Here is a 14,954-nt window from a genome sequence, read left to right on the forward strand (position 1 = left end):
GGAGGAGCGGAGCGGAGCGGGGAGCGCCGAAGATGGCGGACGCCTTCGGGGACGAGCTCTTCAGCGTGTTCGAGGCGGAGCCGGCGGCCGCCAGGGGCAAGGCGGCGGCTGCTGAGGCCGCCAGGAGGACGGGGTGAGGGGGGCTGAGGGGGAGCCCGGGTGGCGGGGAGGGCGCCGTGAGGGGTTTTTGGGAAGGTGCCCGTGAAAGGCGAGCCTCGAGGTGTGTGTGTGTGTGTGTGTGTGTTCGCAGAAAGCGACCGGAGGAAGCGGCGCCAGGGAAGGCCAAAAGGGAGGCTGAGGGTGACGGGAGAGAAGATGCGGGCTCGGGGAAGAAACCCAAACTGGAGGATGTGGTATCGGAAGACACGAAGTAAGTACACAGCCTACTGCGTGAGGGGATAAAAAACAGCGCGCCAGGCGTGCTGCTTAGCTGGATGTCACCTGCGAGTAGCCAACAGATGCACCCCGCCAGTGTTTCCATATGGAGATGGGTTTGCCTGCTTATTTTAAACTACCTTTGCGTACGTGAGGATGTGCGGGTAGCACGGCTTCACTGGCGACGAGCTCTGGAGGAGGTTAAAATCTCACCGCAGACAGCAGCTAACCATCGCCCAGCGCTGGTGTGGTGCTGCTGCACGTGGGCAAGGGGCTGTTGGTGGCAGCCTGGTGCTGGTGGCAGGCATGCGGCGGGCCACAGGCAGTGAGGAGGCAGGCTGGCGGCGTGCCACCTCCCGGGAGGACACGGTCAGCCTCGGACACAGGAGCATGAATTTGACAAAAGGGACAGGAAAAAAGACTTCTGAGGCACGTAAGATTATAATTGCAGGGTGTATTTGTGATGGAAGTGTAGGCATGCTTTTAAATGTGGACACAAACGGAAGGTACCTGACGTGGAGAAGAGGGAAAGCTTGGACGTGTTGAAAGCTGGGGAGATAAGGCAACCAAAGGGCAGCCAGAGTGCTGGTTTTGTGCTTTAGGATCTGTGTACCTGTCTTTTCTTTCTAGAATTTCCTGACAGGTATTTTGAGGGGTTGTGAAAAAACAGACAGTGCAGGAGCTTTGTCAGCGTAGTCTATCCTAAGAGATTGTTTGAAACTTGGACGATGATGTGGGTTCAGAAACAATTAGGCAAGTTCATGGAATAAAACTTCATCTGGAGCTACCAAGCATAGATGTGTACCTCCTAGTTCAAGGCATAAAAGACTCAACTGCAGAAATAAATACTGTGTGCTTGCTGAGTACTTGTACTTTTCTTTGGGTGACATATCACTTAGTTCTGTCAGACAGAATTCATTGCTCTTATGTAGTCTTTTTTTTTTCAAGTTCAAGGTAAGATTTTCCGTGAGAACAGTCATGAGAAGACTTTTCAGAACTTTGCAATCATAGGGTACTTGTGCAGAAGCAAAGCAGAACAAGAGTTACCATTTTAAATCTTTTTTTTTTTATGTGAGTGGTCTCAATAAAATGTGTACTTGCCCACTGTAGCTTCCTAAAGTATGCTAATACTGTGTGAGAAAACAACTGTTACGTGCTGTGAGATACTAGCTGCTTGTGGCCATGAGAGAAGTGTAAAGAAAAAGAGGGTTCTTGTCGTAAGACAGCTCCTTGGGTTGTTTCAGGCTGCTGTTGTTCAGTACCACAAATACAGGTCTTGAATTTTGCTTTTGTATACTGAGAAAAAAAAAATCCACATGTAACTGGCAAACTCCATATGAACATACTTTTATAAATGTGACCCTAGAGTAATTTTGTGATGCAAGTTTTTAAAATACTAAAAATCCTAAAGTAGTAGCTTTTTTTTTTTTTTTGTAAGTACACTTACAAAATAGCAAAACGTTAACTTACAGATGTGCTTAGTACAGGTGGGCACCTCTACCAAATGTCCAGTTTAAATTTGCACATCATTTTTTAGGTGCTGCAGTTAAAGTAGAGGTGAAGTTTGACGTTTTCCATTTTATAAAGAAAACGGGATTCTTACATATATTCTTTGGCAATCCTAACTCATATTTTTTTAGTCTGGCAGACCTGATGCCTCACGTAAAGGTGCAAGCTGTGGAAACTGTTGAAGGTTGCACACATGAGGTGAGTGCAGTGCAACTGAACGTGGGAAGTCTAGGTTTTTTGTAGAAGTACATGCACTACTGTTAGTATTATAATATTGTTTACCTTTATTAATATACTAATTATGTGTCATTTGATAGTATATTTAAGATTGAACAGGCCTATGCATAGTTTGACGTATGCACCTGACACTGTCCATGCGCAAAATACACTTTAAAACTCAACAGGATATCTTACTAGAAGCAGTTTGCGTGATACTTGCAATAAAGTGAGTGGCTGTGGAAAACTCAATGATAATATTGATATATTTTTGTATTTGAAAAGTAATGAGCACATTCTGAGTGCTGTTCTTGTTATTGAAATAAGTCTGTACTCATGGTACAATGTTACTGTTCAGCAGTGCATGGAAGTATTTTTCTAATCTTTTTCAAGAAAGAAAGGCTTTCATGTCAAGCTGTTCAGTGTTTCAAAGGACATTTTGGTAAAATGGGAAAAGAGACTGTATGTGAGAGCAAGAAAATGAGAATTATCTATTTTCAGATTATGTTAATGGAAATGATACAATTATAAAATGAAAAATCAGAAGCATTAATGCTGATTTTTATTTTATTATGTTTAATCGTACTTCTTCTCAAGGTGATTGTTAAAAAGAGTTTCTATGAGTATTAAATATGTCAATTTTAACTTCCCTGTACTTACATGCTCAGTTTGTTTTTCCTTCTGTCTTAGAATCATAGAATAGTTTGGGTTGGAAGAGAATTTAAAGATCATCTAATTCCAACCCTCCTGCCATGGGCAGGGACACCTCCCACCAGCCCAGGTTTCCAAAAGCCCCATCCAGCCTGGCCTTAAGCACCTCCAGGGATGGGGCAGCCACAGCTGCTCTGGGCAAAATGTGCCTGTGCTAGGGCCTCACCACCCTCTCTGAATGAAGAATTTCTTCTTTATATCTAATCTAAACCTATCCTCTTTTCGTTTCAAGCCATTACTCATTGTCCTATCACTACACTCCCTGACTTTCCTGTAATGCTTCCCCAGCTTTTCTGTAGGACCCTTTTAGGCACTGGAAGGCTGCTACAAGGTCTTCCTGGAGCCTTCTTTTCTCCAGGTTGAACAACCCCAACTCCCTCAGCCTGTCCTTGTAGGAGAGGTGCTCCAGCCCCTTGATCATTCTTATGGCTCTCATCTGGACATGTTCTATCAGTTCCACATCTTTCTTGTGCTGGGGGCCCCAGAGCTGAATGCAGGGCTCCAGGCAGAGTCTCACAAGAGCAGAGCAGAGGGACACAATCCCCTCCGTCGCCCTGCTGGCCACACTGCTTTTGATGCAGCCCAGGATACAGTTGGCTTTCTGGTCTGCAAGCGCGTGTTGCTGGCTCATGCTGAGCTTCTCATCAACCAGCACACCCAGGTCCTGCTCCTTAGGGCTGTTCTCAATCTGTTCTCTGCCCAGCCTGTATTTGCGCTTATCTGTCTTCCAGAACTAACCCATGCTAATTAGGGTCACATTAAAGGACCCTGTATGATGATGCATTTTTAGTACAGAAACAGGTTTTAAAGCCAATGCATCTGCACAGTCTTTGTTATGTAGAGATGTCTGATAGAGGTTTGTCATCACTTAGTAACTGAAGAGGGCTTAAATACTTAGTATGAATGAATATTAGATATTAGTCAGGAACAGGAACTTAACCTGTATAAGCAGGTCCCTGGCAAGGGAGTGTGATCAATGTGAGCTGTGCAATTGGTTTTAACCTCCGTTGGCCAGAAATTGTGACTGCATCTTGGCCAGAAGAGTTTATGTTTTAAGCTAGGTAGTACCAGAAATATTTCACATCAGACAGCAAGAAGTGTCAGGGAAATGGGAAAAGGGGTACTGTGTCAGGAGGGTAAAGATAGTGAGAGAAAGGACACCTTGACACATGAGCTCATAGAACCAGGATAATAGAAAGTAATGTAAGTTTTCATGCATTTTGCATTTCCTTCTTCAGCTTTTCGTAGCTTGATATGTCACTGGAATGGACACACAGAATTCTGCAATTGTTTTTGTTTAAAATATATTTTATAGGTTGCACTTCCAGCAAATGAAGAGTTCAAAGGTCTAAAGCCAAGAACTGGAAAACCTGCAAAAGTATGTGATAGATTCTGTTAATTTTTCTTCTTGCATATGCTTTAGTTAGTAGGTAAGGGTAGAGAGAGGAAAAGTGTTGTACTTTGCCAGTAAGACTTGACAAAGGTTTAAAAAGATGACCTGTCATAAGGAAGATTGATATTCGTATTTTAAATGTGGTAGAGTAAAATAAAGTGGTTGAATGGAGTGGAGAGGCTTTTGTGGTTTTGTTTCTACTCTACAACATTGGGCAAAGGCTTTGGTGCTGTGTGATAATTTCTGTCCTGACTTAGAAAATTAGAGAAAATCCAGTCGTCTGGGCCAGATTTTCACTCCATACAACAACAAGATATCAGCAAAGATCTTAGGTGTGTGCGTGTTAGATAATTTTATGTAAATAACAAGCCACTGCAAAATACTGGATTAAGGTTAATTGAAATTACAAATGTCTATGTGCATGATTTAATTTCTGCCTGTAATTTGCATGCTCGTTCAGTCAGAGAATAATCAATGTAGGTAGTAGTCTATGTTAAAAATATGTAATGTTTTTTTCTTTCTTTTTAGGAATATCCGTTTAGTCTCGATGCCTTTCAGAGAGAAGCAATTCTTTGTGTAGATAATAACCAGTCTGTGTTAGTGTCAGCTCATACATCAGCTGGTAAAACTGTATGTGCAGAGTAAGTAATTTTCTGACAGGTTCTTAATAAGAAAATGTGTGATGCTTTTACTGTCATTTTGTTGAACCATCAGTAGCTGTTGTGCATCAATTCCTAGATTAAACAGCTTGGAATTGAATTGACTGCACTAAAATATAAATAACTATTTCTTTCATCTAGCTGAGTGGGTATTGAAATGCTTGAGTAATGTTTAAGCTTTTATTTTATTTTTAAACAATCTGTCCTTATTGAGACGTTTTTCTACAGACTGAGAGAAAAATTTCTGCAATACAGATTTACATGAATTTAGAAAAAATACCTTTGTGTCCTAGCCCATTTTTGTAGCTAATGAAGAAGGTCATTTTTGTTTGTTTGTTTGTTTTTTAACTTTTATGTCAGAAGTATCAGTTTGATTTATTTAGCATCTTGGTGTTTATCAGGCAAGAAATGTTTAAACAAGTACATACATTTTTGCCAGGGTTTGGAGTGACTTTGCCAACCTGAGATGAGAAGTGAGATCTACATGAAAATATGTAACATGGGATCAAAGAGTAGTAGTTTGACACAAAGCATTTATGATTAGATTTTTAGTTAAAATTAGATGTGTTCTGAAGTCCATCTACATCAGTTATTTTTTGGGCCATTTGTCGCTCTCCAAAGAGACACAAGTAGTTAAGCTTAGACTGCACTGAACTTAAACAGATAGGAAGTGCTTTGTATCATTCTACTGGTGTTTTGAATTACTTTTCTTTTTTCAACAAAAAGGTAAGAGGAAACTAAATAGTTGTGTATATCTTCCTGGCAACTGTAATATGTTCAATGTTTGAATACAGGTATGCAATTGCCTTGGCTTTGAGGGAGAAACAGCGTGTGATATTTACGAGTCCAATTAAAGCTTTGAGTAATCAGAAGTACCGTGAGATGTATGAAGAGTTTCAGGATGTTGGTTTGATGACTGGGGATGTCACCATTAATCCTACAGCTTCTTGTCTGGTGATGACAACAGAGGTAAGATCAGACACAAGTTCTTGATCTATCTGTGGTTTTGTACCTTATTTTTGGAAAGGTCTGATACTAATAAAAATTATCATAAAAATCCCAGTTAGGGTAAAAAAAAAAAAATTTGAAAGTTCATTATTTCTCCCTTGCGCTTGATTTAACTTCAGATTATTGAAAAAATAGGTAAATCTCTATAAATTCATGCTTTTGGAATCTCTGTCAGGAACTTTAAATCTGTTTGTGACAGATCCTTTTTCTTTGTTTCCTAGATCCTGAGAAGTATGCTCTACAGAGGTTCTGAGGTTATGCGAGAAGTTGCGTGGGTTATTTTTGATGAAATCCACTACATGAGAGATTCAGGTAACTTTAATACAATTTTGCGTTTCATATCCATTTTTTTGAAGAGCAAAGATTGCTTCCTTTATTAAATCTCTATTTTCTCTTGAAATCAGATATCTTTGTGCATAAATCATACAGAATATGTTTTCTAGTGAATTTTGTGAAATAGCTATTGTGCGTAGCAGTCTGCATTATCTTTGCTGAGACAAAAGCAACTTTGAGGACGTGTGTGTACTTATATATGAGGCATTTGTTAGTTTTTCTTTTATTTTGTCTTTAAGTATGCCGTTCTTTGGTTTCAGAGCTGAAAAACAGACTTGAATAACATTTCCCATATGATTTTTCCATTTTCAGAACGTGGTGTAGTTTGGGAAGAGACAATTATTTTGCTCCCTGACAATGTTCACTATGTATTCCTTTCCGCGACTATTCCAAATGCTCGTCAGTTTGCTGAATGGATCTGTCATCTTCACAAACAGGTAATTTTGATGTGAGAGGCCTCTATCCTTGTGATCTTGTGGCATAATACTGCGTCTTTGTTTCGAAAAAAAAACCTAGACCTACAAGCCTCTCTTTATAATGTTATTATAGCTTCTAACTGATGGTGTAGATCCCTCCTTTGATAGTACACTTAGCCTTTGTGCCTGTATGGATTGTTAGTTCTACATACAACTTTAACGTTTCTTTCTTTAATAGTTTATTTTTACCATTTATTTAGACACCAGCTTGATTTCAACAAACACTGAATTATGAAACACTGTGAAATTACTATGATCTTCAGAGGCAGGCCTTTCAGGACACAGAGGCTTCAAAGGGCCTGTTTGCAATCCGTAAACATTATATTCATCTCTGTTTCAACAAAGACAAACTTTTATTTCATTGTTTGCATTAAAATAGGTGTGTGATTGTCAGTGGGCTGCCAGCAGCATGACAAGTAGTTGTCAACCATTTTTATGAGCTTTCAGTTGTATCTTGGATATGCTTGCTAAGTTCACACTAATTTGTAATTATTTCTCTTCCTGTTTTCGTACTGTCCCCAGAGAGCAGAGCTCAGCGCCTGCCCCTCCGCTCCCCTCGTGAGGGAGCTGCAGACCGCCATGAGGCCTCCCCTCAGCCTGCTCTGCTCTGGGCTGAACAATCCAAGCGACCTCAGCCACTCCTCATTCATCTTCTCTAGACCCTTTGACATGTTTGTAGCCCTCCTTTGGACTCTCTAGTAGTTTTAAGTCCTCCTTAAATTGTGGCACCCAGAACTGCACACAGTTGACTAGCACATCATGGTTCCTGAAACAGGCTGGAAGAGAGAGGCAAAGCTGAACTTCATGAGGCAGCCAGATTGAGGAGCTGGGTCCTGGAAGCAGGCAGGCAGGGCAGAAGAAGGCAGAGATTCACAGCATAGGTCCTTGGAACTGGCACGGAGAGCAGATGTCCCTCCTAGAGTGATTCCACAGCAGTGATTCTTATGATAATAGCCTTTTCTTAACAGAAGATCTTGTCTTGCAATGAATTCTTCAGTGTCTGGGTGTTTTTTGGCCCATGGACTACATTGTGCACAATTCCAGAAGATAATATTATCGCAGGCTGAAAGTAGGTGCCTTTTCCTGCTGCTCAGATCTTTTTCTTAGCTTCTGCTTGTTTTCTTCCTTATGTTTACAGCTTTTTTTTTTATTATTATTTTTTACCAGCTGTCAAAGCTGCATGTCTTCTTTGACTAACCGTCAGTGGAGATCATAGTTCTGGGACCTCTTGTTTTCAAACTATGCCCGTATGCAGGGCCTTTGCTGTTATCCCAGGCTTAAACTGCACTTAGCAAGTATTGAGCTGTTTCACATAGAGGATTCTCAGAATGAGCTTAAGGACAGGACCGCTGCCTTGCTCAGTTAGCGTAGCACGGTTCATATGAGTGATATGTGCTGCTACTAGAACACAAGAATGAAAAGTAAACCATAAATTCCTAGGAAATATATATACATGCAGCCAAAATGAGAAAAGAGGAATATGATGAATATGTCCTGTTCCAGAACCTTTCAGTTAATTTTTATTCTGGTTTTTTTTTTTTTTTTTTCAGTGACAGTTTTGCAGCAAAGAATATATGAATTAGAATTGGGGAAGGAACTTCCACAAGAGGTTGCTCTGATTTTAAAAATAACCCCCAGCTTTGTTTCTCATGTGGCTTGTGATGAAAGGAGCATAGCATAAGAGATGTTTACTCAAACTTGGCACAAAGCTTTGACTTTGTTTTGCAGAGCACTTGGCTGATCTTTTTTTTAAAGCAGATTTATATAAGATTTAATATTTTTAAGGAAGTGTTTCATTTATTTTTTTCTAAACAAGCGTTACTCACATGTTAAAACTTGTAATGTTTTAAAAAATATACAATGCCTTTTTTAGGTGGTGCAAGAAATACTGCAGGCTTTTTTACAAAATAGAAATTAATAGTTCTTCCTTTGGTTTTAAAAGATATGAGGATATTTCAAGTCTGTTTAATAATATAAAAGAGACCATTACCTATCTTTGCTTTTTCTTTTTTATAAGAGATTGTTGTCAGCTTGTGTTACTCTGAAGGATTAGCAAGATTTCACATTTTTAAGCAACATCATTAGTACAAAATCCATATTCAGGGAAGAAAACTTAAATTTCTTTAAATCTTAGATTCTGGCTTTCAGAAGGATGTATTTTAAAACAAATGCGTTGGATTTTCCCTCAAGCCAGTATTTTTCCAGTTCATTTAGAAATATGAAATAACTTACGTATATGCTGTTCTTTTTTATAGCCCTGCCATGTGATTTACACAGACTATCGACCTACTCCACTGCAGCACTATATATTCCCAGCAGGAGGAGATGGATTGCGTCTTGTCGTTGATGAAAATGTAAGGCATAGTCAGTTAGTTTGAAATTTCTTTTTCCTCACATATCAGTAATGAGTTTCATCTTTTGCAGAACTTGGATTGACTATGCAAAGGATGTTTATGTTAAAATAAAATGAGGTACAAATGGGTAACGGTGATCTCTGAGATGTTGATTTTGGAGTCATATAGAAGACACTGATTTTATTCTCTAATGTCATGTACTCAGATGAGCAGTGCTTTGCTGAGATGTGTTAAGCACCCTCATCCTTGCTTTCTGAGGTTGCTGGTACTGTTTCTCACTTAATTTTCTTTTTTTTTTTTTTTTTTTTAAAGGTAGCATTTAAACTTTCCTTGAGGGGGGCATAATGTTTTTGTGTCTTTAGGTGATTCAGAAGTAACAGTGTTTACAATTCATTATTGAATTATAGCTTATGCTGTAAACAGCAATATTGCACTTAATTGGGCAGAATATCTTTATGTAGACATTCCTGTAAGTCAGTTTCGCTATTGTGCCATTGTGTTGGGTTTACATGGCAAGGTTTTGGTAGCAGGGGGCTGCACAAGTGTCCTCTGAGAGCAGCACCCAGCAGCTGCTCTATGTCAGAGCAGAGCCAGCTCCAGAAAAGACCCACTGCTGGCCGAAGTTGAGCCAGTGATCAACACTGGTTGCACATCTGAGAGAGGATGCTTAACAAACAGAAAAAAATACTGCACAACAGCAGCTGGGAGAGTGAATAGTGAGAGCCAGTCATGCAGGCCTCAGGGTCAGTGCAGGAGGGCAGGAGGTGAGGTGCTGCAGGTACAGAACAGAAGTGCCCCTGCAGCCCATGGAGAGGAGCCCACGAAGAATGAGTTCACCTGAATTGCTCTGGGGGACGAGGTAGAGGAGAGTGTGTGGGGAGGGGAAGGGATTTTTAGTTAGCTTCTGTTTTTTCACTGTTCTAGTCTGCTAGTGATAAGCAATAAATGATACTAAACTCCTAATGCTGAATCTTCGCCTGTGGTAATTGCTGAGTGATCTCCCTATCCTTATTTCAACCCTTGAGCCCTTTTTCATGGTATTTTTCCACCTTTTACTTTGAGGAGTAAGAAAGTGGTGTGATGGAGATGTGTCTGTCAGTGTGAAACCACCACAGTCACTGAGCATGTCTAACTTAGTTGATGGTATAGTAGATAAAACGATAAACAATAACTTCAGAGACACAAATAAAATTCTGAGCTGCGACACAACCTAATAATGTTGTTTGTAAGCTTATGCATTGTTTTTTTGTCCTTCTGCATGTAAATGTGTGGTAATAGTACTGGATATGTAAATTAGTATGTATTTTTCAGTGGGCTATGTAAGAAGTAATTGTTTACAAAGGTTGTGTTTTATATCTAGGGAGACTTCAGAGAAGATAATTTTAACACAGCAATGCAAGTGCTTAGAGATGCAGGAGACTTAGCAAAAGGGGACCAGAAAGGCAGGAAAGGAGGAACAAAAGGTGAGTTTGAATCTCATTCTTATGTAACTTCTTGCATTATATCACCTTTCTTTTTTTTTAAAAAAAAAAAAAAAAAAAAAGTTGCACCTAAGTTGTGCTTCTATTTTAATTATTACTTAACAGAATAATTTTCTGCTAAAATAACTTTGAAATTCGTGTGATCTCTCTACAGGTCCTTCAAATGTTTTTAAGATTGTGAAGATGATCATGGAAAGGAATTTCCAACCTGTAATTATTTTCAGCTTCAGTAAAAAAGATTGTGAAGCCTATGCACTTCAGATGACAAAGTTAGACTTCAATACAGGTACTGATAAGTAACATATAGTTTTATTCAACAAAAATTGTAATTTGAAATGAAATATTATTCTGGGTAGTTATTTCATTTGAGTCCTTTTGTGTAAAAACAAATGTAAAATATTTACCACTTTTTGAATTGGTACTTATTTACCATTCCAGTACATCAGCCTATTTTCAGTAGGAAACTGTGGGTACACAGAGTATTTGATCATCACAATGTTTAACTGTTCCTCTATAATAAATTTTTCTTTCTCCAAAATCCTGTTCACCGTGATAATACCAGAAGAATTTATAGAAAAGTCCATCTAGAAATCTGAGCATTTTCTCCAAATTAAAACAGCTGTAAAACAAACCACTAGACTGTTCTTGCTCAACTGTTCAGTCCACTTTTCTTTCCTTACTTCATCTCCCATCTCATCAAAGAAAAACCGTAACAGTAAACAAAGAAGATTTTTTTTTTTTTCTTTTTGGATTAAGACCAAGCTTGGAAAATGGGCTTAAGTTCCTGGCTTCCTGGAATGTTAAAAGTAGTAACAAAAGTAAGGGCTCTGTTATAAGTCAGAATACTATTTCTTGTTTGAGAACTCTTCAGGGTTCTTGCTTGCTCACTTGCTCCCCAGTCGTTGCACGCTCTGGTTCAGTGTATGGAAAGTGTGTAAGTATTAACGGAGAAGTGTGCAGATGGGCACTGTCAGATAGAAGACAAACATGGAGGTTTATGAAATAGATAGAACATACATGAAGCTGAAAAATACCAAGCTTAATGGTAGCTGAAATTTTGATGATTATTACAGGTTTGTGCTATTCTTCCTCTTCCCTAAGCATATAGTCACTGTTAGGCTCTTTAAGGCCCACACTGATTGATTGTCTGACCACAGTGTAAGTGGTTTTGTGTAGATTTCACAGCCTTCTACACTATTTTAAAATCTTACAAACCTGAGAATGTAATAGCTTTATTTACACAAGTTATTACAAAATCTAAAAGGCTAATAAATTACAAATTGCCTTTTCAGATGAAGAGAAAAAGATGGTTGAAGAAGTATTCAATAATGCAATTGACTGTTTGTCAGATGAAGACAAAAAGCTTCCTCAGGTGAGTGTAGACTAAATGAGGGTAGCTACTGGTCTCTTGTTTTCTGCAGCTTTCGAGACTGGGGGTCGTGTGTAGTGGGTACAGAAATCATAAATTGGATGTTCTCATTGATCTTTCTGAGGTTTTCTGTCTCTTGCATTGTGAACAGGATTCAGTGACTAGGATTCCTTCTAGTTGTGATTCCAGCAAATCACATGTGATAAAATTAACCAGGGAGTTCCTACCCTGTATTTCTGTTTTTGTTTTTGTTTTTTTTTCCAAGTATGTTTTTAAGTACACATGAAAGCTTATACTGGGGCTAAAACTGTCTGGAAACAGTTCAAATGTGAATTCAGTATGCATTTTATCAGATACTGACTGCTGAGCCTTTCAAAAATTGCAGTGATCCTTCTGCATTGTAATTTAATCTGCAATCACTAAGTATAGTAACTTCATCTTTACAGTAGAAAAATACAGTCTCCTAAATGAACAGAATATTATGGCATTCAGTACGTCTGAAAACGGTAGTTTCTTCTGCACCCCTCCCCATTACTTGCATCCATCAATCATTACTATAGCAATCTTTATTATGAGCATGGCAATTCCTCCTTGAAGAAAACAACCACTTAATTTTTGGCTGTGCCTGCTCACTTCAGATTCAAAATGTCTGTTCTGTTTTTGAACTTGAGAAGAACTGACAATAGGAAACCAATGTATAAGGTTTCAAGTGTACTGAAAAAGCAGCACATATAACAGAGGGATTATGCCTGTATGATCTGTTTTGGTCTCTCTAGGCATTGACATCTGAAAAGCATATTCTCAGAATTAGGTGCGAGGTGGTAACCAAATGTTCATAGTTACATTGTTAATGACAATCTTACCTTTGTCTCTGTTTTTCCTTTGTTGAAGATAAAACTTACATAGCTATCTTAAAGTGTAAAGTTTTTAGAAATACAGAGATTAATTCCATCATTGGCAGCACCAAGTTCCCTTTGCAGCATTCGTAGGTGCTCAATTCACTGTTACTACACAGATCAATAAATGAAATCACTGCATTCAATACAATATCAATACAAAATACACATGCAAATCACTGGAAAAAAAATATATATAGAGAGAGATTAATTTAAATATTAACTGCATTCGCAAATTAGCATGTAGCTTCACAATAGGCCTAACCCTACTGCTGAAAAAGTTGGTTGTTGGCTTTACCGTTCTTACCATTCCTAGTTTTAGTAGAAAGCAATACTGAAGTGGCATATTTTTACTTGATTTGTCTGGGATAGAGTTAATTTTCTTCCTAGTAGGTGGCATGATGCGGTGGTTTGAATTTAGAATAACGCTGATACCACACTGATGTCTTAGCTGTTGCAGAGCAGGACTTACACGAAGTCCAGAATTTTTCAGCTTCTCACACTGCCCTGCAGCAAGAGGTTGGGGGTGCACCAGGAGCTGGGAGGGGACACAGCCAGGACAGCTGGCCTAGGCGAGCCAAAGGGGTGTCCCACACCGTGTGGTGTTATGCTGAACATCTAATATGCGGTGGCTGGCTGTAGTGGGCTTTTACTCGTGAGCTTTTACTTCTTTTTCCCTTCGATTCTCTCCCCCATCCCACTGTGGCGGGGGATGGTGGGAATAAGCGAATGGCATTGTGGTGTTGAGCTGCCTGCTGGTTTAAACCACAACATTACTGTAATCCACCATTTCCTGATTATAAATACATGTATGCTAAGAGCAGAGGTTTTATATTTCTGGAAAGAATATTAAAATTTCTTTACTGGTCTTGTGTTTCTTCCCAGGTTGAGCACGTACTTCCTCTTCTGAAGCGTGGAATTGGTATCCATCACGGCGGTCTGCTTCCTATCTTGAAAGAAACTATAGAAATTCTTTTCTCTGAGGGCCTAATAAAGGTATAGTTTTGTGTTCACATTTGGGTTTTAATCTGTTCTGAATACGCTGTCAGTAATCCTGACAAACCGAATGAGTTTATCTTAGCTCAGAAGGCGTTCTAGGATATAGTGAAGATCTGCTTCTTGGGTGAAAAAGGGGAAAGAAAGACTTACTGCAAATGCCATTCTGAAAAATGCTTTGGGGTTTGAGTGTACTTCTATTCAGGATTAGTATTTACCAAAAGCTTTTTTAAAACATTGTATAGACTAGTAAGTAGGCAGTCATAAAAAGAACTACGTACATATAAGGGGCAGGGTTCTGTTTTGTGGATCTAGATACTGGGTTCTGCAAATGCGTACATCCCCTCTGGAGGTCTTTAAGTCTTCCAGTGACACAGGTTATTTGATGTAATTAGTTGCAGCTCCCTTTCCCTGAGAAGCGTGTGTGCATAATTATCTCCATCTTTATGTGGGAAAAAAAAAAACTCTTGAAGCTGTTTTTTACCACGTAGTCTAAAATGTGTTGCCTTAAATATCTTACGATAGTACATAATCACAGCTCTAGTTTTAAGTGTTCAGATTTTATTTGGAAGTATTAAAACTTATATTGTGCAATTTCAAAATTTTCAACTGTTGTATGATATATGGTTATGAAAAAGCAGACTCGAGGGGCAAAAGTGTTTTCTGAAATCTTGCAAGTGCTTCTAGCATTTATTGCATTTGCAGGGCTTGTGTTTACTTCTGGCACATGGTCCCATATGACTAACCTTGTTTTCCTAGAAGAAATGAGGGGAGGGGGAAAGAATGGTTTTGTTCCAGTTTTTAAACATTTAATGTGCCTGTGTTGTTATGTTGACAGTACATAAGTAGTAAAATCTGGAGTTTTGTGCAATCTTTGACTATGTACGTGTTTTCTTAGTCTTTGTTTTTGCTTGCTTAACTTTAGTCTGTTTATTTAGGCCTTATTTGCAACAGAGACTTTTGCTATGGGAATTAATATGCCAGCCAGGACTGTGCTGTTTACGAGTGCCTGCAAGTTTGATGGGAAAGATTTCCGATGGGTATGTGAAAAAGAGGTTGTGCGTGGGAATGACTCAATTACATTATTTAAACTCTTACTAAGATAAGATTTACTGTTGACATATGCACTTCGGTGTCATAGAAAATATTTTTTTCTTTCAAAAAATCTTTCTGGTTGT

The 14,954-nt window shown here is 39.0% G+C and overlaps 1 protein-coding gene across 1 annotated transcript in view; it reads left to right on the top strand.

Annotated features, from left to right (window-relative positions):
• The first annotated feature begins 16 nt into the window (after window positions 1-16).
• The window catches only part of MTREX (Mtr4 exosome RNA helicase), a 47,143-nt gene continuing 32,205 nt past the window's right edge, over window positions 17-14,954 (top strand). Inside the window, exons 1-14 of the mRNA XM_032205321.1 lie at window positions 17-133; window positions 251-370; window positions 2,016-2,082; window positions 4,127-4,189; window positions 4,733-4,845; window positions 5,658-5,832; window positions 6,093-6,183; window positions 6,517-6,641; window positions 8,936-9,034; window positions 10,395-10,497; window positions 10,670-10,801; window positions 11,808-11,887; window positions 13,666-13,776; window positions 14,715-14,816. Coding sequence (XP_032061212.1) covers window positions 33-133; window positions 251-370; window positions 2,016-2,082; window positions 4,127-4,189; window positions 4,733-4,845; window positions 5,658-5,832; window positions 6,093-6,183; window positions 6,517-6,641; window positions 8,936-9,034; window positions 10,395-10,497; window positions 10,670-10,801; window positions 11,808-11,887; window positions 13,666-13,776; window positions 14,715-14,816 — 1,482 coding nt within the window. The 5' untranslated portion in view covers window positions 17-32. The remainder of the gene's footprint in view (window positions 134-250; window positions 371-2,015; window positions 2,083-4,126; window positions 4,190-4,732; window positions 4,846-5,657; window positions 5,833-6,092; window positions 6,184-6,516; window positions 6,642-8,935; window positions 9,035-10,394; window positions 10,498-10,669; window positions 10,802-11,807; window positions 11,888-13,665; window positions 13,777-14,714; window positions 14,817-14,954) is intronic.

The sequence above is a fragment of the Aythya fuligula genome, chromosome Z (genome assembly GCF_009819795.1).
Source record: "Aythya fuligula isolate bAytFul2 chromosome Z, bAytFul2.pri, whole genome shotgun sequence".
Lineage (NCBI taxonomy): Eukaryota > Metazoa > Chordata > Aves > Anseriformes > Anatidae > Aythya > Aythya fuligula.